We start from the raw sequence: 27770 nt of genomic DNA on the forward strand, positions 1-27770 counted from the left end.
GTGGGAGCATACTATCTGCTTATCATTGCATTGTATTAGTTTGTGTTTAAAGTATTTTGTTTGAAGTCAAATGTCAATAATATTGAGTGAAAAAAAAAAAAATGCTCGTGCTGAAGTGTTTAGATATTCATCATTAAAAGCATGCATTTCTTATATATATATTGATATTTAAAGAATTAAATCAACGTGGTAGTTGCTTATTTCTAATATAAATATATAGCCTGGTATATCTGTAATTATGTATATGAGTATGTGTTTGAGATAGAGAGATCGAGAAAAATATAGAAGGATATATGGTGTTGTTAATATTACACAAATACATAGGGGACATACATAAATTGCATAGCTATGTTATTTATAGTATTTTTTGTCTTTTCAGATAATAATGTAATTTATGTGCCCATACAACTGAAGAGTGAATTTTTGTGTTCGTAATTTCTGGAGATCTCTTCGATTTCCTCACCATCCAAAGTTCCAAACATGCAGAATGAGGACACAGCTATTCTAATTGGGACTCCAATGGCAGTAAAAGGGTTGGAGTTTCCTAAACCAACACCCCCTTCCAGTGATTATTCAAGCAACATTATGATCAGACGTTTACCCTTTCTTGGTCGCATCCATTTTGTGAATGACACAATGGGTATTTTGACTTTAGCATTTACAGCGCTGTACTGGGTGTACGGGACCTGTGTAGGTTTATTTATCATACTCTTGCCACGCTATCAGGATGGCCAGGTGTCTGTAGTCTTTATCATTGGTAAGTTTATAGTCATCAATCATCATAAATAAAAAGGGGGTGACAGAGATACCTTGAAAAAGTAAAATGTGAGACAAATCTGTGAATGATGGGAGAAAAAAAAAAGAGATGTTATTACCACCATTTAAACCTAACCTATTGCTACCAATATGATAATGGAATTACCGACTGATACAAGCACAGGATGATATTGTTCATGATGTTGATGAAGCTGATATGTCATTTTTAGTGTTGTGCCTAATTTCAGTCCTATCAGAATTTTGCTACTACACCAAGTTTCTGAGTTCTCTAGGGTAATAATTAAAAGCCAACACATGATTATACTGTTTTTATTTTGGAATTTGCAGGTTATTCTTTTATTTCTATGAGCTGTATTGTTGCATTGTTTCGAGCTGCAACCACTAATCCAGGACGAATTCCCCTGCTGGAGGATCTATCGGGCATCAGTAAGTAGTGATTGAGTCACGGGTCCACCTATAAAACAGCTTTGTCAGGTGTTAATTCAGAGCAGCCATACAGATACAGATGCTGCAATAACTAAGTGTTGAAACTGTATAGCTGATACAGTTTTCAGATATTGAACAGTGCTTAAATTTAGGATTGACAGATCCTTTATGAAAAATACTTAATTACCCGGGTAAATTGCATTAGAAATTATTGGGAGTTTAAAGTTTGAATTGAGAAGTGCATGAATAAACAGGAGATCTGGAAGTTGGCAGACTTAAACAGGGAAATAGTTATTTGTATTTTGTACCAACATACCTGTACTTGAATAATAAAGCTGACTATGGTAAAAATGTTTTTAAACAATGAATTGTGTTTTAATTTGTAAAAAAAAATAGAGAATTTTTCTGTGAACACTGTTGAACCTATTTTTACAAATGGACTAAAAGCTAATTACTAGTATGTAAAATTACCAGTTCCAAATAATTTCAAAATGCTTTGTATACACTTTTTGTTTTCAAACCATTTGGGTTAAGGAGTCAGAATTCTAACTTTGAATTTTATTTCATAATGCTTATTGTATATACTCATGTACTGGGAAGCATTAATTCTCCCTAGTTCAGCTCTTTTAAAGTTTTGTTTTCAACAAATCAGATGATTTTGATTGTGGTAGAGGTAAAGATTTACAAAGTATAGGATATTTTTATATATTTGTCATGGCTTGAAATTATTCATTACAGATACAACTGAATGGAATTTCTGTGCTAAGTGTCAGCGAAAGCGTCCCCATCGAGCTCACCATTGTCGGCGCTGTCAGCAGTGTGTTGTGAGGATGGACCATCACTGTCCCTGGTTAGTATGTGTGCTGTGTGTGACCTTGGTTAGTATGTGTGCTGTTTGTGACCCTGGTTAGTATGTGTGCTGTGTGTGACCCTGGTTAGTATATGTGCTGTGTGTGACCCTGGTTAGTATGTGTGCTGTGTGTGACCCTGGTTAGTATGTGTGCTGTGTGTGACCCTGGTTAGTATGTCTGCTGTGTGTGACCCTGGTTAGTATGTGTGCTGTGTGTGACCCTGGTTAGTATGTGTGCTGTGTGTGACCCTGGTTAGTATGTGTGCTGTGTGTGACCTTGGTTAGTATGTGTGCTGTGTGTGACCCTGGTTAGTATGTGTGCTGTGTGTGACCCTGGTTAGTATATGTGTTGGGTGTGACCCTGGTTAGTATGTTTACTGTGTGTGACCCTGGTTAGTATGTGTGTTGTGTGTTACCCTGGTTAGTATGTGTGCTGTGTGTGACCCTGGTTAGTATGTGTGCTGTGTGTGACCCTGGTTAGTATGTGTGCTGTGTGTGACCCTGGTTAGTATGTGTGCTGTGTGTGACCCTGGTTAGTATGTGCGCTGTGTGACCCTGGTAAGTATGTGTGCTGTGTGTGACCCTGGTTAGTATGTGTGCTGTGTGTGACCCTGGTAAGTATGTGTGCTGTGTGTGACCCTGGTTAGTATGTGTGCTGTGTGTGACCCTGGTTAGTATGTGTGCTGTGTGTGACCCTGGTTAGTATATCTGCTGTGTGTCACCCTGGTTAGTATATGTGCTGTGTGTCCCCCTGGTTAGTATGTGTGCTGTGTGTGACCATGGTAAGTATATGTGCTGTGTGTGACCCTGGTTAGTATATGTGCTGTGTGTGACCCTGGTTAGTATGTGTGCTGTGTGTGACCCTGGTTAGTATATCTGCTGTGTGTCACCCTGGTTAGTATATGTGCTGTGTGTCCCCCTGGTTAGTATGTGTGCTGTGTGTGACCATGGTAAGTATATGTGCTGTGTGTGACCCTGGTTAGTATATGTGCTGTGTGTGACCCTGGTTAGTATGTGTGCTGTGTGACCCTGGTTAGTATGTGTGCTGTGTGTCACCCTGGTTAGTATGTGTGCTGTGTCACCCTGGTTAGTATGTGTGCTGTGTGTCACCCTGGTTAGTATGTGTGCTGTGTGTCACCCTGGTTAGTATGTGTGCTGGGTGTGACCCTGGTTAGTATGTGTGCTGAGTGTGACCCTGGTTAGTATGTGTGCTGTGTGTGACCCTGGTTAGTATGTGTGCTGTGTGTGACCCTGGTAAGTATGTGTGCTGTGTGTCACCCTGGTTAGTATGTGTGCTGTGTGTCACCCTGGTAAGTATATGTGCTGTGTGTCACCCTGTTTAGTATATCTGCTGTGTGTCACCCTGGTAAGTATATGTGCTGTGTGTCACCCTGGTTAGTATGTGTGCTGTGTCACCCTGGTTAGTATGTGTGCTGTGTGTCACCCTGGTTAGTGTATGTGCTGTGTGTCACCCTGGTTAGTATGTGTGCTGTGTGTGACACTGGTAAACATGTGTTCTGTGTTTGGGATGAGGGGCCGCGGTGGCCGAGTGGTTAAGGTGTCCGACACTTTAACGCTAGCCCTCCACCTCTGGGTTGCGAGTTCGAAACCTACGTGGGGCAGTTGCCAGGTACTGACCGTATGCCGGTGGTTTTTCTCCGGGTTCTCCGGCTTTCCTCCACCTCCAAACCTGGCACGTCCTTAAATGACCCTGGCTGTTAATAGGACATTAAACAAAAACAAACCAAAGTGTTTGGGATGAAAATGAACAGGGGAGATAACCCAGTATGCCCTAGGTCTGTACAACCTCTAGTCTGGTTCACTGGATTTGCATCATTCTAAATGATATGTTGAATTCTAGAACAATGTAATGCACTATTTACAGGTAAACATGTTTTGCCAACAGACACTCCTACTGTTGTCAGCCACTTAACAAATTATAGTATTGGAGCAATGTCACGTGACATGAAGTGATCATGATCATATGACAACTGGGTATTCTCTGTTCAGTTAGTGGTTGTATCACTCTGCCTCCTGATTAGGACTGCTGTTCTTCTGCATGGTACACTAAATCAAAAATCCACTTGAAATTGAAAAAAAGTTTACCATACTGTATTGTAAGGTTCTTTACATTTTCAAATTTTTCCGCCATGAGTCACTCTTGTGGTGCTCAGAATGATATGTTTCCAGAGCCCTTCTTGATATACTAAAATATGAAGTATCACAGTCACCTCCTGTTTGGACTTAGCATGAAAAGCTGGATTCTGATGATATTGGTCAGTGCTAGTAATGTCTTTACATCCTAAAAATTCCTAGCTCAAACCTCAGATACTATATACCAGGTAGTGAATAGTTACATTTATCTTCGACGTTTGTAAATTTCTTTAACCCTGAACAAGTCAACTTTACTTCCTAAATTAAACTGATTTTTATAATCTATAATCTATAGTTTGTTTTTTATTTCTCTCTGTTCCCTCCAGGATAAATAACTGTGTAGGAGAGGAGAACCACTACCTATTTTTACAACTGCTGTTTTATGCTGCTTCCCTGAGCTTGAGTGCCTTTGTCCTGTGTCAACTACATTTCTGGTACTTCCCTCCCTGTATAACTTGTGATAAGGTAAGTTTTCTGGTACCTCACACCAATAATGATTATACAACTGTGGACACAAAGAACCCTCGGGGATCTCTAGGTCCATGTGACTCTCGCTAAATAAAGATAATCCATTAAGGATACATATGTATGAAAGAGTTGCTTCCCATTTATAGATTGACTCTTTTAAATATCAGTTTCACCATTCCATCATTGACATATGTTTTATGATAGATAATGGTATATGTTACAGACAGGGTTCTTCATCAAGCACAGTTTATGGTTTTGTTACTTACTGACCATCATGGGAGTGGCTATGGGAGCTTTCATGGCTGCCAATCTGATGGGCCAGCACTTCAACCTCATCATGGTATGTATCCTCTATCAACACAATGGAATTGGATTCCGGTTACATTTTAACTGTAGCAATGATTTTCCTGATGAATTAAACATAACAAGAATGATTGTTCTGCGAAACACGTTTGTGGGGGAAATTAAATTGGGCTCCGTCTGTGAACTCAACTTCACAAAACTTTCTGTATATATCAGGTTAGTGCCCTAGTTGTGCCTTTCGCTGTTGACGACATTTCAGTTTTTAGCTCACCTGGCTCGAAGGGCTGGTGAGCTTATGGCATGGTGTAGCATGAGCTCGAAGGGCCGGTGAGCTTATATTTTATGCCATGGTGTATCATCCGTCATCAGTCGTTCAGCCTCCATCAACATTTCCTTTAAATCCCTAATAGTCATGAACACCTGAATGGATTTTGATGAAATTTGGGGATCAAACATTGTATAAATGGAGGGTGTGGCTCCCCTGGGGCCGGAGGGTTGAGGCCTAGGGGAAATTGAGGTAAATCCTTTAAATCCCTACTAGTCCTGAAGGCTATCATTTGTTTGATTTCTATTGGAATTCATTCTAACTTTGTTAACATTATCAGCATGGGATGACAGCTTAATGGTATGCACATGTTGGCCCTGACGGACCCCTTGGACTGATGGGTGGGGCCAAAAAGGGTCTATTAAGTTGACTGAAATATTTCAAATCTAAGCTGACCATTAAGGCCCTTGGGCCTCTTGTTACAGTACCCTTGGATCTAGTGATCTCTCATTTTCCTCTGAGAGGGCAAAATTTACTTTAAGGGAAATTATGTGATATTAATTAAACTACATACAAAAATCATGTATTGGAAAAGTATGAAGGAAATCACCTTCCAGGGTTAGACAATGGTGAAGTCGCTGTAATGTTTATTTATCAATGTCACAGATTTTAACCAAACCCAGCACAAAGGTTTTGTACAGTATGAGAATACCATGAATGAGTTCACCTTTCAGGGCTCCAAGGTCAAAGTCACCTATGATAGATACAGTGTATTTGTCTAATATTGATACTAATTTGCACAGTAGCTGGGTCATTGATGTAGATATCTGCTAGTTTAAATTCGTTTGAAGTCAAAAATCATTGAGACTTGTTAAGTGATTAGCATGGGATTGCAGTATTATGATCGAATGAAAATGTTTACCTTGATGTTTCTAGTGGGTCATGGGATGAGATGTTAGGAGTTAAATTGGCATATTAAATTTGATAATATCGAATGTAAAGTTGGTTGGTAAAGCATCAGGTTCAATACTCTTTGTTATGTATAGGGTTCTCCGCCAAATGGTGAACATGTTTTAGTTTACTTGGTCATCAACTTAGTCAATGGTGCTGTGTACGTTAGAAGTCCCTGAAAACCTGTCTCACCTTTAACAATATAATATCATAGTCAATGGTGCTGTGTACGGTATGTTAGAAGTCCCTGAAAACCTGTCTCACCTTTAACAATATAATATCATAGTCAATGGTGCTGTGTATGTTAGAAGTCCCTGAAAACTTGTCTCACCTTTAACAATATAATATCATAGTCAATGGTGCTGTGTACGTCAAGTCCCTGAAAACCTGTCTCACCTATAACAATATAATATCATAGTCAATGGTGCTGTGTACGTCAAGTCCCTGAAAACTTGTCTCACCTTTAACAATATAATATCATAGTCAATGGTGCTGTGTACGTTAGAAGTCCCTGAAAACTTGTCTCACCTTTAACAATATAATATCATAGTCAATGGTGCTGTGTATGTTAGAAGTCCCTGAAAACCTGTCTCACCTTTAACAATATAATATCATAGTCAATGGTGCTGTGTATGTTAGAAGTCCCTGAAAACCTGTCTCACCTTTAACAATATAATATCATAGTCAATGGTGCTGTGTACGTCAGAAGTCCCTGAAAACTTGTCTCACCTATAACAATATAATATCATAGTCAATGGTGCTGTGTACGTCAAGTCCCTGAAAACCTGTCTCACCTATAACAATATAATATCATAGTCAATGGTGCTGTGTACGTCAAGTCCCTGAAAACTTGTCTCACCTTTAACAATATAATATCATAGTCAATGGTGCTGTGTACGTTAGAAGTCCCTGAAAGCCTGTCTCACCTATAACAATATAATATCATAGTCAATGGTGCTGTGTACGTTAGAAGTCCCTGAAAACTTGTCTCACCTTTAACAATATAATATCATAGTCAATGGTGCTGTGTATGTTAGAAGTCCCTGAAAACTTGTCTCACCTTTAACAATATAAGATCAGTATAAGTCTGATTCAGCTTTCTACTAATTCAAACAATTCAGTAAAAGGTAAAAAAAATATATCCTCTTCAAATGGAAAGTTTGTATGTCCAGACAAACATCTAATAAGTAGAGATTGACAATTTAATCAACTTTTCTGGGTAACCAGTAGGATATCAGTCAGATTCAAATGGCTCACTTTCAAAGTAATGTACATCAAGTTTGTTAAAACTATTTAGCAATTTCTGAACATTTAACATAAGCCTATATCAGTAACCACACCAGAGTAATGGGTTACAAAGTTCAAATGAATTACCTTCACCCTTTTTAAGGAGAAATCAAATGTGTTAAAATGCTTAAACTAATTTACTAAGTGGCCAATGGTCATGTTATCTATAGCCAGTAGCAAGTTTTTGTAAAGAGCTCACTATGTTCAAGACCAGTTTTTATCATTTGAAAGTCTGAATAACCAAAAGTATTTGTAATATTAACCACCTTTATAAAACTGATCTGTCCCAAGAATAATTGAAAAAAAATCTTAGTTAATTTAAAAACTTTTAATTTTCATTTGATACTTTTTATAAAAATTGCATGAAAGCATATACTTACAATGTATGTTATTATGGAAATTGTTTACCAATTTACTATGTAAACAAACATGATTCATGTATTTATTTTGTGGAAATTCTTTATAGATCTAGCTAGATAAATTTACAAACGTTTGTGCATCCCTGATTGTGGCAACAGGTTTGCATTGTTTTAGCCAAACAGTATGAAATATTTGTGTACGTTATACCACAACAAAAATATTTTGATGCTGATGATAGTTTTAAAAAGCCATTAGGAAGAAGTACAGAATAGCCAGAAATTTTACAACTTTATCCTACAAAATATACTTTTCCTTTACATGAAATTAACATGGATTATCAATGTAACTTTTGTAAGATTCTCTTTTCAATCAAATGAGACCACTTCGTCTCTACTATACAGACATTTATTGTGTTTAAACGCCAGCAGGACATTTTACCCCACACACTGCTGTGACTTATTTCAGTGTTGTGTTATACAAGTTATCTCCCTTTCTACCTGAGTTGTGTCCTGTATACTTTCCATCTAGTCTATAATTTGATGTCGAGAGGAAGTTTCTGTGGATATCAAGTTTACATTGTTGGTCTTTTTTCCATTGAAAACAATCTTATCCTACTTCATAAGAAAGCTTCAGATTAAATTTGGCTTCATTAAATTGTAATTGGTATTGGTTACATGATTGGTGAATTTTGTTTTATTGAAACATGTAATAAACAAGATTAAATTATTATTTTATGTATTTCATGTACCATAGACATGAGAAATATGATTAACATGATGTGTTCTGTCTGCTGACAGATTAGTCATGTAAAGGTCACTATAAGTACACAGATTAGTCTCTAATGACATAGACTATTGACCAGTAACAGTACACTGACTAGTGACCAGTACTAGTACACTGACTAGTGACCAGTACCCTGACTAGTGACCAGTACCAGTACACTGACTAGTGACCAGTACCAGTACACTGACTAGTGACCAGTACCAGTACACTGACTAGTGACCAGTACCAGTACACTGACTAGTGACAAGTACCAGTACACTGACTAGTGACCAGTACCAGTACACTGACTAGTTACCAGTACCAGAACACTGACTAGTGACCAGTACACTGACTAGTGACCAGTACCAGTACACTGACTAGTGACCAGTACCAGTACACTGACTAGTGACCAGTATCAGTACACTGACTAGTGACTAGTGACCAGTACCGGTACACTGACTAGTGACCAGTACCAGTACACTGACTAGTGACCAGTACCAGTACACTGACTAGTGACTAGTAACAGTACACTGACTAGTGACCAGTACCAGTACACAGACTAGTGACCAGTAACAGTACACTGACTAGTGACCAGTACCAGTACACAGACTAGTGACCAGTACACTGACTAGTGACCAGTACCAGTACACAGACTAGTGACCAGTACACTGACTAGTGACCAGTACCGGTACACTGACTAGTGACCAGTACCAGTACACTGACTAGTGACCAGTATCGTACACTGACTAGTGACCAGTACCAGAACACTGACTAGTGACCAGTACACTGACAAGTGACCAGTACACTGACTAGTGCCCGATACCAGAACACTGACTAGTGACCAGTACCAGTACACTGACTAGTAACCAGTACACTGACAAGTGACCAGTACCAGTACACTGACTAGTGACCAGTACCAATATACTGACTAGTGACCAGTACTAGTACACTGACTAGTTACCAGTATACTGACTAGTTACCAATACCAGAACACTGACTAGTTACCAGTACAGTGACTAGTGACCAGTACCAATATACGGACTAGTGACCAGTACACTGACTAGTGACCAGTACCAGTACACAGACTAGTGACCAGTACCAATATACTGACTAGTGACCAGTACCAGTACACTGACTAGTGACTGATACCAGTACACAGACTAGTGACCAGTACACTGACCAGTGACCACTACCAGATCACTGACTAGTGACCAGCACACTGACAAGTGACCAGTACACAGACTAGTGACCAGTACACTAACTAGAGACCAGTACACTGACTAGTGACTAGTGACCAGTACACTGACTAGTGACCAGTACCAGTACACTGACAAGTGACCAGTACCAGTACACTAACTAGTGACCAGTACCTGTACACTGACTCGTGACTAGTGACCAGCACACTGACAAGTGACCAGTACACAGACTAGTGACCAGTACACTAACTAGAGACCAGTACACTGACTAGTGACTAGTGACCAGCACACTGACTAGTGACCAGTACACTGATTAGTGACCCGTACACAGACTAGTGACCAGTACACTGACTAGTGACCAGTATCAGTACACTGACTAGTGACCAGTACACTGACTAGTGACCAGTACACAGACTAGTGACCAGTACCAGTACACAGAGTGGTGACCAGTACCAGTACACTGACTAGTGACCAGTACACTGACTAGTGACCAGTACACAGACTAGTGACCAGTATCAGTACACTGACTAGTGACCAGCACACTGACTAGTGACCAGTACACAGACTAGTGACCAGTATCAGTACACTGACTAGTGACCAGTACACAGACTAGTGACCAGTATCAGTACACTGACTAGTGACCAGCACACTGACTAGTGACCAGTACACTGACTAGTGACCAGTACCAGTACACTGACTAGTGACCAGTACCAGAACACTGACTAGTGACCAGTACACAGACTAGTGACTAGTGACCAGTACCAATATACTGACTAGTGACCAGTACACTAACTAGTGACCAGTACCAGCACACTGACTAGTGACCAGTACACAGACTAATGACCAGTACACTGACAAGTGACCAGTATCAGTACACTGACTAGTGACCAGTACATTGACTAGTGACCAGTACACTGACTAGTGACCAGTACCAGTACACAGACTAGTGACCAGTACACAGACTAGTGACCAGTACACAGACTAGTGGCCAGTACACAGACTAGTGACCAGTACACTGACTAGTGACTGATTACAAGTTGACATATAGGAGAAGAAATTTTACAAGCATTTGACTTGAGTTAGCAATATGAAATAGCATGGTATTTTAAATTTAGTGCTTTAACTTGAGTATTTGTCTGCAGTATATTAAACACTACATCAGTAGGATTTAATATCAATTTAAAGTGTAAGTTTTATACCGTCTATCTATATGCTGTTTTATTGCAGGAAACAGGTCTGTAGGAGGAAGTTATTAGTTTTACGAGTTTGCTTACGTAGTCATTCCAAATTACAACCACTGACTCTGAAAGTCTGGGCATATCTGGGAGGTGACTGGGTTAATATTCTGTCTTAGCTTCTGCTGAGTATTTCTGAATCTTTCTGACACGTTTTTGCCAATTCGTCTCAAGAAGGCAGATCCTTCACGCTTGTTGTTCTTTCTACAAAATTCAATTACATTGTATTGTCACTAGTGGCTTCAGTCGAGCGTACCATTGTTGGAATCTTGACAAAAACTTGTATTACTCATTCCTAATCGGTGTTTTCCATGTACATGTACAGTAACTGTGTGATCGGCATGTAGGTTATAGTAACAGTTAACACACAGTCCATGGCCAGATAATAAACACAACTGCAAAGCACTCTGAAGATACTATTTCTAGATTAAGTAGGAACAATTGAATTGATATTTAAAATTTTCAAATGTGATGTACTGGCTTTTTCCACTGTTGTGTTGCTCAGATATTTATAGAAGCAATTCAGTTTTGATATTTATTGTGTATCTTACTTGAATTTCAATTTTATACAAAGATCTTAAATGAGTATTTCATTTCATATGGGATTTTATGAAATGAGCCTTAGAAGTTATTATCTTTTTACAAGCTTTGGCAAGCAAAAATTAAAACGAAAACAAATTTAAGGTGATCATAGATTTTTACCATGTAACAAAGAAAACACTTTGTTGTGCCATTTATAATTCATGACGTCACGCCCATATTGTGATGTCGCGATGGATTTTAACTGGTACAGCCAGTAAAAAACGCTCCATGGTAATTGGACTAGAGAGTATGTAAAAATATCACATGTGCGAATTTACTGGAACAAAGGGTGATATGTGATAAAAGAATTTCTGGGGACTCACTCTAATGATTAATGGGATAGAAGTTTCATCAATCTCATACGAAAATGAAATCTGATGACTTATGTTTACCACAAAGCCAAGGATTTTTTCTGAGGTTGATTTGAGATGTAACATGGGAACATTTTAGATAAATCATTCTTTGAGTTAGGACAACACAATGGAAACAATGAGAATCTAGTGTTCATAATGATTCACTGTCCTGTGACAGGTGTAATTTTACATAACCCAACTTATTTAATGGAAGTTGTAGGTGACGGGTGTAATTTTACATAACCCAACTTATTTAATGGAAGTTGTAGGTGACAGGTGTAATTTTACATAACCCAGCTTATTTAATGGAAGTTGTAGGTGACAGGTGTAATTTTACATAACCCAGCTTATTTAATGGAAGTAGTAGGTGACAGGTGTAATTTTACATAACCCAACTTATTTAATGGAAGTAGTAGGTGACAGGTGTAATTTTACATAACCCAACTTATTTAATGGAAGTTGTAGGTGACGGGTGTAATTTTACATTACTCAGCTTATTTAATGGAAGTTGTCTAGTCCCTTCTGTAAACAGGGTTACACCCCTTTCTTCATGCTCTATTGTTTTGCCTTAAGCACATCCTTTTAGAAAAAGTTAATTTTACAGAGAATACATGCAACAGTTATGCAAACAATTTGCTGATTGTTATGAAAATCACACTGCAGAGTAAACAATTGAATTCTGTGTTTAATTTTTATAATTAAATGCTTAATCATTATTCTCATTGTTAATTTTCAATTAATTCTGAGATAAAATGTCATCATGTACATAGTACAAATTTTAAAATTGGTGGATGGGGTGGATGTTGAGTCTGCCATGAGACACTTGTTTTGTTTAAAGTAATCCTAGGAAGTGATTTCATTATGTCCTTACATGTATCTACCAGGTAATTTAAGTATCCTGTAAGATCTTATTTTCTCCTGATCGTTGTACATAGTAACCTGTGTTAATATTTATTTATTTATTTACAGGACAGGACAACATTAGAAAACATGGGACCAATGCCACCACTCTCAGAGTAAGTTGTTTCATTTTGTCTTCTTACACCAATATTAAAATTGCTTAAAATCAACACATTTCCTGCACTTACTTTCGTCTTGCCTGCAATAAAAAGTTATGAAAGCGTGACTATCGCCAGTATTGTGTTAATTTCTGGCGGCTGTTACTTTCTACTTTTGCATTTAAAGTTATTTTCTACTTTTGCATTTAGATCTATTACTCAAAGTATAAGTCCAGGGATGTGGTATTCGTTAGATTACATTATGGACATCTCAGCACTCCATAATCGTTTATCATTTACATTTTATGGCACTGTGAGTCTGGAAGTTAGGGATGAATGAATCTGGACCTAATTCTCAAAAATATCATACCTGGAATAAAGCTGCATTGTAGTATGGACATCTCAACACAACCTATAGATAACATGAACTACAAGTTTTTAGTGCATTTTGGGTAAAATGAAACTTTTGACGCATTAATAAGATCTGTGTTAATTTTCCAGTTGACCTACAAATTAGTTTATAGTAAAATTAGAACAAGTTCTCTAAGTTATCAGCTGTACTTTCTTCTCACTTCTTAGGAAGCATGATTCTTTTCGGTAAAAATATCATGGTTAGGTGAATTTTGATAATTAATATTTTTTGGAAATTTGCTTTTTTACATTTCCCCCCTCGAGTCATTAACATATATACATGTCTTTATATACAAGGTGCTCCGGCCGATCCCATACTATCACTTTATAACATGGTTTGTAAGGTTGTTTTTGGACCAAAAATTTAAGTGAATAATAGTTAACTTAAAACATATTCTGACAAAGGAAGACAGGTGAGACATAATTACACAGAATTCTTGTTCTGATATAAGTCAGGCAAATTTGGTCAATTCTTAGAATTACTTCAGTATTAAAAACAAAACAAAAACAAAAAGCCAGGCAGTATTAATCAGCAATTAAAACAATACTTATGAATGCCAGTGAAAGGAGATTTTGTAAAATCAAAATATATAACCAGACCCAGTTTATACATGTTATTATTAATCATGTCAAAATTTCTACTATATTTTACACATATTATAGTCTACATGATTGGATCATGTCAAAATGTTTTAAGATAATTGATTTATAACAAAGTGTAATTATAATACATACTTGTACATCAGGGAATCCAAGCCCATCTTAAGTGGAATTTAAATTGTGTTAAGATGTTGCAAAGAAATCATATTTCCATTTTCAACAAAGATAATACCGGTACATATGAACAAACTACTGTGTTGTTATCAAGAAGAAAAAGAAGTCAATAAATATTTTTTTTATCAGAGATAGGTCACTTGTTTTAGACAACTGTGAAATTACAGACAATGGAACATATACCAGGTGAAATTGGGTTTTTTTTCGCTGAGAAATGGCAAGTAATATGAAACAGAATGTACTGTCAGTTTTTACTAGATAACTAGTTCTAACTCTTAGTACAAGTTTAATGTACCTGCATATTTATTTTGATTTTGAATGTCCTTACTAAATAGCTTTTGTGACATATTGTGATTTCTCTAGATAGTGTATCAAGTCATTTTATAAAATGAAATTGGTTTCATATCAAAATTTTTATATCAAGTTAGATTCATGTATGATAACAGTCCAATTCAAGATGTCGATAACACTTTTAGTCCAGGATAAGGAGTTTTTTTTATTTGACAAGAGGACAAGACAGCTGCTGTGAAATATGTATTTACAGCATTTGTTGGCCGGTGCCATCTCATTGTGTGATTGACATCCATGTTGCATATGTCCCGATCTGTAGATAAGCTTTAATGAACATCTCAGATCCACACTCGAACATCGGAGGTTAAAATTAGAATCAATAATATGTAGATCTCGTAAAATCAGATAAAAAAACATCAGATTTTCATATCACAATAATTAGAAATTATTTGATAAAAATGCATTAACATGAAATTGACAAGATGTTGGTGTCAAGATTACACAATAACAAATTATATTCTTGATTACAACCAATATTGGAAGCATGTTGTGGCTAGATTTGATTTCTTGAAGGAGTCATCTTGTTTTTTGATTATTTGTCATATAACTTTGGCGATAAAGATAATTAGAAATAAATTTTATCAGTGAAATGATAAATCTATGTTTTAATTGTACATATGGCTAAGTGTTCAATCAATCTAATGGTTTATAGCCATCACTGAAAATTAGGATAACTGTGGATAGCCTTTCCTGAAGCACCGACACTTGACACTGGAGTATCTAAGTACATTGTAAACATGTAATTGATTTGTACCCTCTCTATAAACTCTGTAATGTTTATGATATTATGAAGTAATAATATATAAAAATTTACTCAGTTTTTCAGTAGATGAAATTTGGTGGTTTTTTTTTGTTTTTTTTTTTTATGAAAGTTATAGAGACTAATCGAGATATAGAAATCATATTGGTACAACAGTGTACTTTTCTTAACAAAATCCACTTTTATAATCAGTATAGGTGTTGAAGCAATATGTTGAGAGTGGTTTATGAAATTTTTCTATGGATAAGAATCTATTTCTTTAGATTTGCAGGTTATGTGTAATAAAGCAGCAATTGATGAGGCCAGCCCTGTTATCATGCTAAGGCTTCCTCCAACAGGGAATGTCTCTCTCGGTTGTATGTGAGGCATGTTCTCTCTTGTCTTACAAAAATATCACAGTAATTTGAAAAACGATGTTTATCATAACCAGGTGTATAGAAATACAGAAAAAATGCCTGAAAATGTGCAAACAGCTTGAATAGAGTACATTAAAATGGAAGTGAATAGCAAGAGGATTCAGTATCCAGAAGTTCTGTTGTAAATATATATCTATGTAGTAATCACGCAGGAGAAGTGACTTGTTCTTGTGTAGGATTGATTGATGTGTATCATTATCATATACCTGGTATACATTATCATATACCTGGTATACATTATCATATACTTGGTATACATTATCATATACCTGGTATACATCATCATATACCTGGTATACATTATCACATACCTGGTATACATTATCACATACCTGGTATACATTATCACATACCTGGTATACATTATCATATACCTGGTATACATTATCATATACCTGGTATACATTATCATATACCTGACTATACATTATCATATACCTGGTATACATTATCATATACCTGGTATACATTATCACATACCTGGTATACATTATCACGTACCTGGTATACATTATCATATACCTGGTATACATTATCATATACCTGGTATACATTATCATATACCTGGTATACATTATCATATACCTGGTATACATTATCATATACCTGGTATACATTATCATATACCTGGTATACATTATCATATACATGGTATACATTATCATATACTGGTAAACATCATCATATACCTGGTATACATCATCATATACCTGGTATACATTATCACATACCTGGTATACATTATCATATACTGGTATACATTATCATATACCTGGTATACATTATCACATACCTGGTATACATCATCACATACCTGGTATACATTATCACATACCTGGTATACATTATCATATACTGGTATACATTATCATATACCTGGTATACATTATCACATACCTGGTATACATTATCATATACATGGTATACATTATCATATACCTGGTATACATTATCATATACTGGTATACATTATCATATACCTGGTATACATTATCATATACCTGATATACACTATCATATACCTGGTATACATTATCATATACCTGGTATACATTATCATATACATGGTATACATTATCATATACATGGTATACATTATCATATACCTGGTATACATTATCACATACCTGGTATACATCATCACATACCTGGTATACATTATCACATACCTGGTATACATTATCATATACCTGGTATACATTATCATATACCTGGTATACATTATCATATACCTGGTATACATTATCATATACCTGGTATACATTATCATATACCTGGTATACATTATCGTATACCTGGTATACATTACCATATACCTGGTTATACATTATCATATACCTGGTATACATTATCATATACATGGTATACATTATCATATACCTGGTATACATTATCATATACTGGTATACATTATCACATACCTGGTATACATTATCATATACCTGGCTATACATTATCATATACCTGGTATACATTATCATATACATGGTATACATTATCATATACCTGGTATACATTATCACATACCTGGCTATACATTATCATATACATGGTATACATTATCATATACCTGGTATACATTATCATATACTGGTATACATTATCACATACCTGGTATACATTATCATATACCTGGCTATACATTATCATATACCTGGTATACATTATCATATACATGGTATACATTATCATATACCTGGTATACATTATCACATACCTGGCTATACATTATCATATACCTGGTATACATTATCACATACCTGGTATACATCATCACATACCTGGTATACATTATCATATACCTGGTATACATTATCACGTACCTGGTATACATCATCACATACCTGGTATACATTATCATATACCTGGTATACATTATCATATACCTGGTATACATTATCATATACTGGTATACATTATCATATACCTGGTAAACATTATCATATACTGGTAAACATCATCATATACCTGGTAAACATTATCATATACTGGTAAACATCATCATATACCTGGTATACATCATCATATACCTGGTATACATTATCACATACCTGGTATACATTATCATATACTGGTATACATTATCATATACCTGGTATACATTATCATATACCTGGTATACATTATCATATACCTGGTATACATTATCATATACTGGTATACATTATCATATACCTGGTATACATCATCATATACCTGGTATACATCATCATATACCTGGTATACATTATCATATACCTGGTATACATTATCACATACCTGGTATACATTATCACATACCTGGTATACATTATCACATACCTGGTATACATTATCACATACCTGGTATACATCATCATATACCTGGTATACATCATCATATACCTGGTATACATTATCATATACCTGGTAAACATTATCATATACTGGTATACATTATCACATACCTGGTATACATCATCATATACCTGGTATACATTATCATATACCTGGTATACATTATCATATACCTGGTATACATCATCATATACCTGGTATACATTATCATATACCTGGTATACATTATCATATACCTGGTATACATTATCACGTACCTGGTATACATTATCATATACCTGGTATACATTATCACATACCTGGTATACATTATCACATACCTGGTATACATTATCATATACCTGGTATACATTATCATATACCTGGTATACATTATCATATACTGGTATACATTATCATATACTGGTATACATTATCACGTACCTGGTATACATTATTATATACCTGGTATACATTATCATATACCTGGTATACATTATCATATACTGGTATACATTATCATATACCTGGTATACATTATCATATACCTGGTATACATTATCATATACCTGGTATACATTATCACGTACCTGGTATACATTATCACATACCTGGTATACATTATCACATACCTGGTATACATTATCACATACCTGGTATATATTATCATATACCTGGTATACATTATCATATACCTGGTATACATTATCATATACTGGTATACATTATCATATACTGGTATACATTATCACGTACCTGGTATACATTATTATATACCTGGTATACATTATCATATACCTGGTATACATTATCACGTACCTGGTATACATTATCATATACTGGTATACATTATCACATACCTGGTATACATTATCATATACCTGGTATACATTATCATATACCTGGTATACATTATCATATACTGGTATACATTATCATATACCTGGTATACATTATCATATACCTGGTATACATTATCATATACCTGGTATACATCATCATATACATGGTATACATTATCACATACCTGGTATACACTATCACATACCTGGTATACATTATTATATCACTGGTATACATTATCATATACCTGGTATACATTATTATATCACTGGTATACATTATCATATACCTGGTATACATCATCATATACCTGGTATACATTATCATATACCTGGTATACATTATCATATACCTGGTATACATTATCACGTACCTGGTATACATTATCATATACCTGGTATACATTATCACATACCTGGTATACATTATCACATACCTGGTATACATTATCATATACCTGGTATACATTATCATATACCTGGTATACATTATCATATACTGGTATACATTATCATATACCTGGTATACATTATCATATACCTGGTATACATCATCATATACATGGTATACATTATCACATACCTGGTATACACTATCACATACCTGGTATACATTATTATATCACTGGTATACATTATCATATACCTGGTATACATTATTATATCACTGGTATACATTATCATATACCTGGTATACATTATCATATACCTGGTATACATTATCATATACTGGTATACATTATCATATACCTGGTATACATTATCATATACTGGTATACATTATCACATACCTGGTATACATTATCACATTGTACCTGGTATACATTATCATATACCTGGCTATACATTATCATATACTTAGTATACATTATCATATACTGGTATACATTATTATATACCTGGCTATACATTATCACATACCTGGTATACATTATCATATACCTGGTATACATTATCACATACCTGGTATACATTATCATATACCTGGTATACATTATCATATACCTGGTATACATAATCATATACCTGGCTATACATTATCACATACCTGGTATACATTATCATATACTGGTATACATTATCATATACCTGGTATACATTATCATATACCTGGTATACATTATCACATACCTGGTATACATTATCACGTACCTGGTATACATTATCACATACCTGGTATACATTATCATATACCTGGTATACATTATCACATACCTGGTATACATTATCATATACCTGGTATACATTATCATATACCTGGCTATACATTATCACATACCTGGTATACATTATCATATACTGGTATACATTATCATATACCTGGTATACATTATCATATACCTGGTATACATTATCACATACCTGGTATACATTATCACGTACCTGGTATACATTATCACATACCTGGTATACATTATCATATACCTGGTATACATTATCACATACCTGGTATACATTATCATATACCTGGTATACATTATCATATACCTGGCTATACATTATCACATACCTGGTATACATTATCACATACCTGGTATACATTATCATATACCTGGTATACATTATCATATACCTGGTATACATTATCATATACTGGTATACATTATCATATACTGGTATACATTATCATATACTGGTATCCATTATCATATACCTGGTATACATCATCACATCCCTGGTATACATTATTATTTACCTGGCTATACATTATCACATACCTGGCTGTACATTATCATATACTGGTATACATTATCATATACTGGTATACATTATCACATACCTGGTATACATTATCATATACATGGTATACATTATCATATACCTGGTATACATTATCATATACATGGTATACATTATCATATACCTGGTATACATTATCATATACTGGTATACATTATCATATACTGGTATACATTATCATATACTGGTATACATTATCATATACCTGGTATACATTATCATATACCTGGTATACATCATCATATACCTGGTATACATTATCATATACCTGGTATACATTATCATATACCTGGTATACATTATCACATACCTGGTATACATTATCATATACCTGGTATACATTATCATATACCTGGTATACATTATCATATACTGGTATACATTATCATATACTGGTATACATTATCATATACTGGTATACATTATCATATACCTGGTATACATTATCATATACCTGGTATACATTATCACATACCTGATATACATTATCACATACCTGGTATACATTATCACATACCTGGTATACATCATCATATACCTGGTATACATTATCATATACCTGGTATACATTATCATATACTGGTATACATTATCATATACTGGTATACATTATCATATACCTGGTATACATTATCATATACCTGGTATACATTATCATATACCTGGTATACATTATCATATACCTGGTATACATTATTATTTACCTGGTATACATTATCATATACCTGGTATACATTATTATTTACCTGGTATACATTATTATTTACCTGGCTATACATTATCATATACCTGGTATACATTATCATATACCTGGTATACATTATTATTTACCTGGTATACATTAATGTCCGGATAAATGTCCAGAAATAAGTTTTCACTGAATATATTTTGACATTTAACTAACTTGATCAATTTTTTACCAATATGAATATTCATATGGGAAAAGGATGAACGTTATCAAGAGTTTCCTGTAAAATTCCAATTGTAAATGTAGCTGTATCTAAACTTAGGAATTATGTGTTTTTGAAATATTACATGAAAGTTCTGCCAAATGTAATTTTATCTTAGCTGTAAAATAACATTTTTCCTTAAACTTATTAGAAGGGAGATAACTCTTTTATTGATAGTCTGAGTAATGTATTAATGACTTCAAAGTGTAAATGTAAATACATGTTCTTGTTACAGACACAACAGATAAACTTTCTTGTAGAACTCTTTGCTTTAGAAATATACATTAAGCTGTTAAGGGTGTTTTTTGGTTAATTATAACAACACTATAAATTGCAGTAAAATATATAAAGAGGTTATGATTTTATTTAAATCATCATGTCAAATTAAATTTAATGTAGTACTTCTTTGAGTCATGTGGAAAATACAACGGTAGTAATATCTTCTCAGAGAAACTTCCCCTGTTGACTACACATGCATTTATAAGCAAAAGTACATATTCTTTAATTGCTTCTGCGATTATGAGATAATCTGTACACATGTGAAATTTAACCACTCTAATGGATGGTATGTAGGAGTTAATTCCCTTTACAGTTGTGTTGTCTTTAATGACCCATCAGACAAAGCTTATGAGAATTTGTGGAAGTTTTGGGAATTCATAATGAAATTACATAAATAAAAAAACCCTGATTAGTGTGGAGAACAACTCACAGACATTTAGCAGGGTCTTTATACTTCTAATTAATGTTAATAGCTTGGCACTTGCTAGACGCCTATTGCAGGATTTAAAACAGTTTATGGGAAATTATTCTATTAAATTGAAAATTAGTCTTCTTAAACATCTCTCATGTGAGGATGGCATATAAAAATAGATGGATAAACTCTGAAGAGCTCTCCAAGCGAAATCAAATTATATTCTTTCGACTCTTTTCAGTCGTTAAATCCTGTTATCTCAATGGGCTGAATTGCTTTCGTCTTTTCTAGGGATTTCTGAGGGGTAAATGTTTAATATATGTCCCGAAGAGATGGCTCCTTTTAATAATTATCTCGTAAACATGAAGGTGTGAAATTTCACGTGTTGTATAGGTAAGACTGTGGAAGTTAGCAGAATATTACGTTATGTCAAAATTGCTCTTTAGAAAGGAAAAACAGATAAAACTGGATAGTAACCTGTTGAGTTATCAGCGGTACTTCTGTGGTGTTCGCTGTGTATTGCGTAGTCAGGTGGTCTATACCTAGATCAGGGCAGATACAGGGCCTAATTACATTATGCATTATCTCATAGCTTCAGCATGTATAAATGTGTGGATATATATCTCTTCTTCCCAGGAGACTGTGGGAAAATTTCCTCCTGAAGAATGTTGAGATTTAGTTTGTAACTAGATGGGTTTGTTTCTATAGCCTATCATATCAATAAATACTCAACAGTTCAGTCTAGTAGGGATTCTTGTATTAGTTTGTTTCTAAAATAAATCGGTTTTATTTTTGGTTTTGATAAGGTATGTTTAGGTGTTTGGACCTTGTTTTATAACCACAATTTAGCATTTAGAAAATATTCATTTTGATCAAACAATTTTTTCAAGTCAATATTTTGTTTCTTGCAGTCATTGCTATGTGTCTCAATTAAACAATGTTATTCCACAAGTCTATGATGTACCGCTATTTGTGTAGTTCTATCCTTCCTTTAATTTCATGTTTGAGTTATCTCCCTTAACAATTCAGTGTTACAGATTTTTGTCTATGCAGAAAACGTTCTGTCCCTTCAGTTGACCTACTTTGTAGAACATTCCTCCCTATCATATTCCTACATATAATATTCCTACATATGATATTCCTACATGTAACATTCCTACATATATAGATATACCTGTATCTATACTTCGTATATCATTCTTACCTAATATTTCCACCTATAACATTCCTAGCTATACAGGTATACTTAATATGTATAACATTCCTAGCTATACAGGTATACCTACTATACAACATTCCTAGCTATACTATATAACATTCCTAGCTATACTATATAACATTCCTAGCTATACAGGTATACCTACTATACAACATTCCTAGCTATACTATATAACATTCCTAGCTATACTATATAACATTCCTAGCTATACAGGTATACCTACTATATAACATTCCTAGCTATACAGGTATACCTACTATGCATAACATTCTAGCTATACAGGTATATCTACTATGTATAACATTCCTAGCTATACAGGTATACCTACTATATAACATTCCTAGCTATACAGGTATACCTACTATGCATAACATTCCTAGCTATACAGGTATATCTACTATATAACATTCCTAGCTATACAGGTATACCTACTATATAACATTCCTAGCTATACAGGTATACCTACCATGTATAACATTCCTAGCTATACTATATAACATTCCTAGCTATACAGGTATACCTACTATATAACATTCCTAGCTATACAGGTATACCTACTATGCATAACATTCCTAGCTATACAGGTATATCTACTATGCATAACATTCCTAGCTATACAGGTATATCTACTATGCATAACATTCCTAGCTATACAGGTATACCTACTATGTATAACATTCCTATTTATACAGGTATACCTCTACCTGCTTTGTGAGCATTCTTTCCATCAACTATTGAAACCATGTGGCCATGCACAGCAAGCCATTGCAGTTATTACCTAGAGGCGTGCTCTGAAAAAATAAAAACATCTGGAGATATTGTACAGTATTTCAATAATAAGGTGTAACAAAGTTCTGGAAAGGAAAATCGTGTTCCTGGTATCAGGAATGGTGTAGTGATACCACTGACCTTTCGACCTTGCTGGGTTTATGTTATGGATCTAGGTTTAGAAGGCCAGGCATGTTCATTAGGGGTGAAAGAATGGACAGAGAAGGATACAGAAAAACATTTGTAGAAAAGAAATAATGATTTTTACCATTTTAATCAGAAATCTGCTAAGATAGATACAAGTTTACCCCAGCAAGCTCACTTTGTATCTGTTCTATCTAACTCACTCTTAAAAGATAGATTGTGTGTATGTGTATCAGAAATGGATAATTACCGAATTGGTCTTATTTATGGAAAAAAGGGGAAGTGGTTAAAGGTGGATGGTTTGATGTTTGGTGGAGATCCTTTGACCGTTCCTGGTTAGTAGAACCAGCACAGCAGATCTGGACCTGATGTGGGCCACTAAGTCAATTTAGGCATTATCTGGTTAAGTGGAAGACACTTCAAAGATGTGAGAGATCCAGCTAAATTAATTGGTGACATCCAACAGAAATGATCTGTATGTAGTTAGAAGTATCCACTACACAACAGAGCGGTCAGTGCCCTCCATCAAAATCTCCCACCGATCCCTGGTCTCATCATCTTACCTGTGTAGAGACAGCTAATTTACTACATATATATATATCTGGTAAAAATGATATGGCACTGATGTCTATCTCCTGTTTTTAAAAGCAAAAAAGTCCATCCAGCGTGATGGAAGCCAATATCATTTTAGAATAAGAGATGTTTTATGTACAGATATAGCTACATTCACAAATTTTTTATTGTATTGAGAGTTCAAGATTTCTCAGAGGTGGAGTTCTGGTCAGGTTGAGATTTCTACATAGTATCTACATTGATTATCACTATCTACCATCAGTCATCAGCTGATTCCTCAGAAACTTATTATGTAACACAATAGATAAGTGTTGTACCCCCTCTCCATTATACCACAGTCAGATCATGTCAGATGGCACATAAAAAGTTTAAGGAATTCTGAAGGATTCAAATTATGTTCCAGAATAAGTCATGATTTTTTTAAAGAAAGATTTCCATATATATATATTTCCCTTTGTTTTAAAATTATACTTAATTTTGTGCATAATTAAATCATTTAATTAAATTCCTCCCATATCATCATGATACATCTTTTCTACACATATATACTAATGGTCATATTAACGGTAAGTTACAGAATGTAATATAAATACTAGCACAGGTCCTGAATTTCTTTTTATTATTTTATTATTCATATTGAAATATGATCTGTAACAATTGATTTCTGATTTACTATAAGTGTTGAATATTTTCAGCTGTTTAACATATGTATATTATAATTGCAGATAATGACTATTAGAAGTACATATAATATTATTTAGAATTACATATAATACATATAAAAATTACACATACATATTAAAATTACATGTAATATGTATCAGAATTACATATGATTTATATAAGAATTATGCATGCATATTAAAATTACATATTAGAATAACATATTATCTAATTTAGAATTACATATAATACATAAAAGAATAACACATACATATTTATTATAAATTATATGTAACTCATATTTGAAATACATTATACAATTCATATAAGAATTACACATGCAAATTAAAATCAATTAAGTAATTATTAATTAAGAATTATATAATACATATATTTGAATTTCATATAATAAGTATTAGAATTGCACATGATACATATTGGAATTAAATGTACATGCAACACATATTAAAATTATATAATATATTAAGAATTACACATAGATACATGTATGTATATAAGAACTAAATACAGTACATTTTAGAGTAGAAATGATTTTGATATCATGCTTTAAAAAAGATTTCTTTATACAGTATATATTGTAAACATTTTTTTTCATCATTCTGAGAAATAAATAAATCAGTTTGAAATATAATGTACCATATCTTACACTGTTACTGGAATAAATGCTACATAGAATGCTGTTTACAAATATTAATTAATAGAATTACAAAAACAAATGCTACATTCCCTGCAGCTCTGAGTGATAAATTTAAAGTTAGGAGACAGGTAAGCATTAGATAATATTTATCTTGGACATAACATGCATGTTTTTCTAAAATTCTAAAATTCTTAAGTTTATTTGGCCATTAATTAAACCTTATCAAGGTGCTGAATTTGATTAAGTGACCTATTGTATTTCTGACATATTTATAACCAGTAGTTTTATGTTGATGAATAAAACAAAGTGTGGAATTCGACACCATCTTTCAAGGTTGTAAGACAGTATAAGCTATAGGTATAAGACAATTATGTTCAGTGTTTGTCATCTTCATAAGTTTTCTAGTTACGACCAGCAACAGGTGCTTGCTGCAAACTTGGCAGTATCACTGATGAAGTTAGAATGTTTAATGGTAAGTTTATGGTTTCCAAGGCCAAGTGAGTAGTAAGTCAGTCTCGTTTACATTTCAATGTGAAATTAATTCTGTCAGAATTTTATTTATACTCTGAAAATATTCTTCGGAAAAAAATTGTAGGCCAAAGGATCAGAAGTACTTTGACTTTTTATGTTGGAACTGGAATGAGGAGTTACACACAACTTGTATGGTGTTCAAGCTTAAGGATGAGTTGCAGACAATTTATATGGTCTCTGATTTAAAGATGAGTTACACACAACTTGTATGGTGTTCAAGTTTAAGGATGAGTTGCAGACAATTTATATGGTCTCTGATTTAAAGATGAGTTACACACAATTTGTATGGTGTTCCGGTATCGATCAGCTTAATGATGAGTTACACAAAATGTGTATGGTGTTCCAGCTTAAGGATGAGTTGCAGACAATTTATATGGTCTCTGATTTAAAGATGAGTTACACACAATTTGAATGGTATTCCATCTTAATGATGAGTTTCACACAATTTGTATGGTCTCTGATTTAAGGATGAGTTGCAGAGATTTTGTGTAGTCTTATTGGTTTAACCCTTTGCCACATGCAAACCAGTAGACAACAACACTGCACTTCAATGAAGATAGTTTGCAATGTTCATACTGAACATTGTTGCAGCATCTGCCATTTTTGTGCACCATCTAAATGGCACTTTTCCAAGTTTATGCTGTGACTGATAACTATTTTTTCAAGTCAATTTTCAAACTTTATGCACTTATTTTTGACAAATGCTGTTGTAAAAAACGTTTTTCAGAATAAATCAAACTTTGTAATGGTGGAGTTTTATTCAAATTAAAAAAAAATACTGTATACAAAGTCATGTCCATTATGTATATTAAAACTTCAAAAATTGTGTTTTTGATTGCATTTCCTTAATGTTGAAATAAACACAATACTCTACTTACTGGTCTATTTTCTCACAGATAATCATGCTATTTTCTTGTAAAATAATGTATCTGATAATACAAATGACTAATGTAAAACAGGGAAGCTTGTAGCAGAAATGTGTAAATTACACATCCCAACAAGAACTTTCAGATGTAA

The 27770-nt window shown here is 34.2% G+C and overlaps 1 protein-coding gene across 1 annotated transcript in view; it reads left to right on the forward strand.

The window, feature by feature from the left end:
- The window catches only part of LOC117325718 (probable palmitoyltransferase ZDHHC21), a 53839-nt gene that overhangs the window by 1524 nt on the left and 24545 nt on the right, over positions 1-27770 (forward strand). The window contains exons 2-7 of the mRNA XM_033882148.1: positions 380-757; positions 1105-1203; positions 1942-2053; positions 4534-4672; positions 4899-5015; positions 12939-12985. Of these exons, the coding sequence (XP_033738039.1) occupies positions 481-757; positions 1105-1203; positions 1942-2053; positions 4534-4672; positions 4899-5015; positions 12939-12985 (791 nt within the window). The 5' untranslated portion in view covers positions 380-480. The remainder of the gene's footprint in view (positions 1-379; positions 758-1104; positions 1204-1941; positions 2054-4533; positions 4673-4898; positions 5016-12938; positions 12986-27770) is intronic.

Source organism: Pecten maximus, chromosome 4 (genome assembly GCF_902652985.1).
Source record: "Pecten maximus chromosome 4, xPecMax1.1, whole genome shotgun sequence".
Classification (NCBI taxonomy): Eukaryota; Metazoa; Mollusca; class Bivalvia; order Pectinida; family Pectinidae; genus Pecten; species Pecten maximus.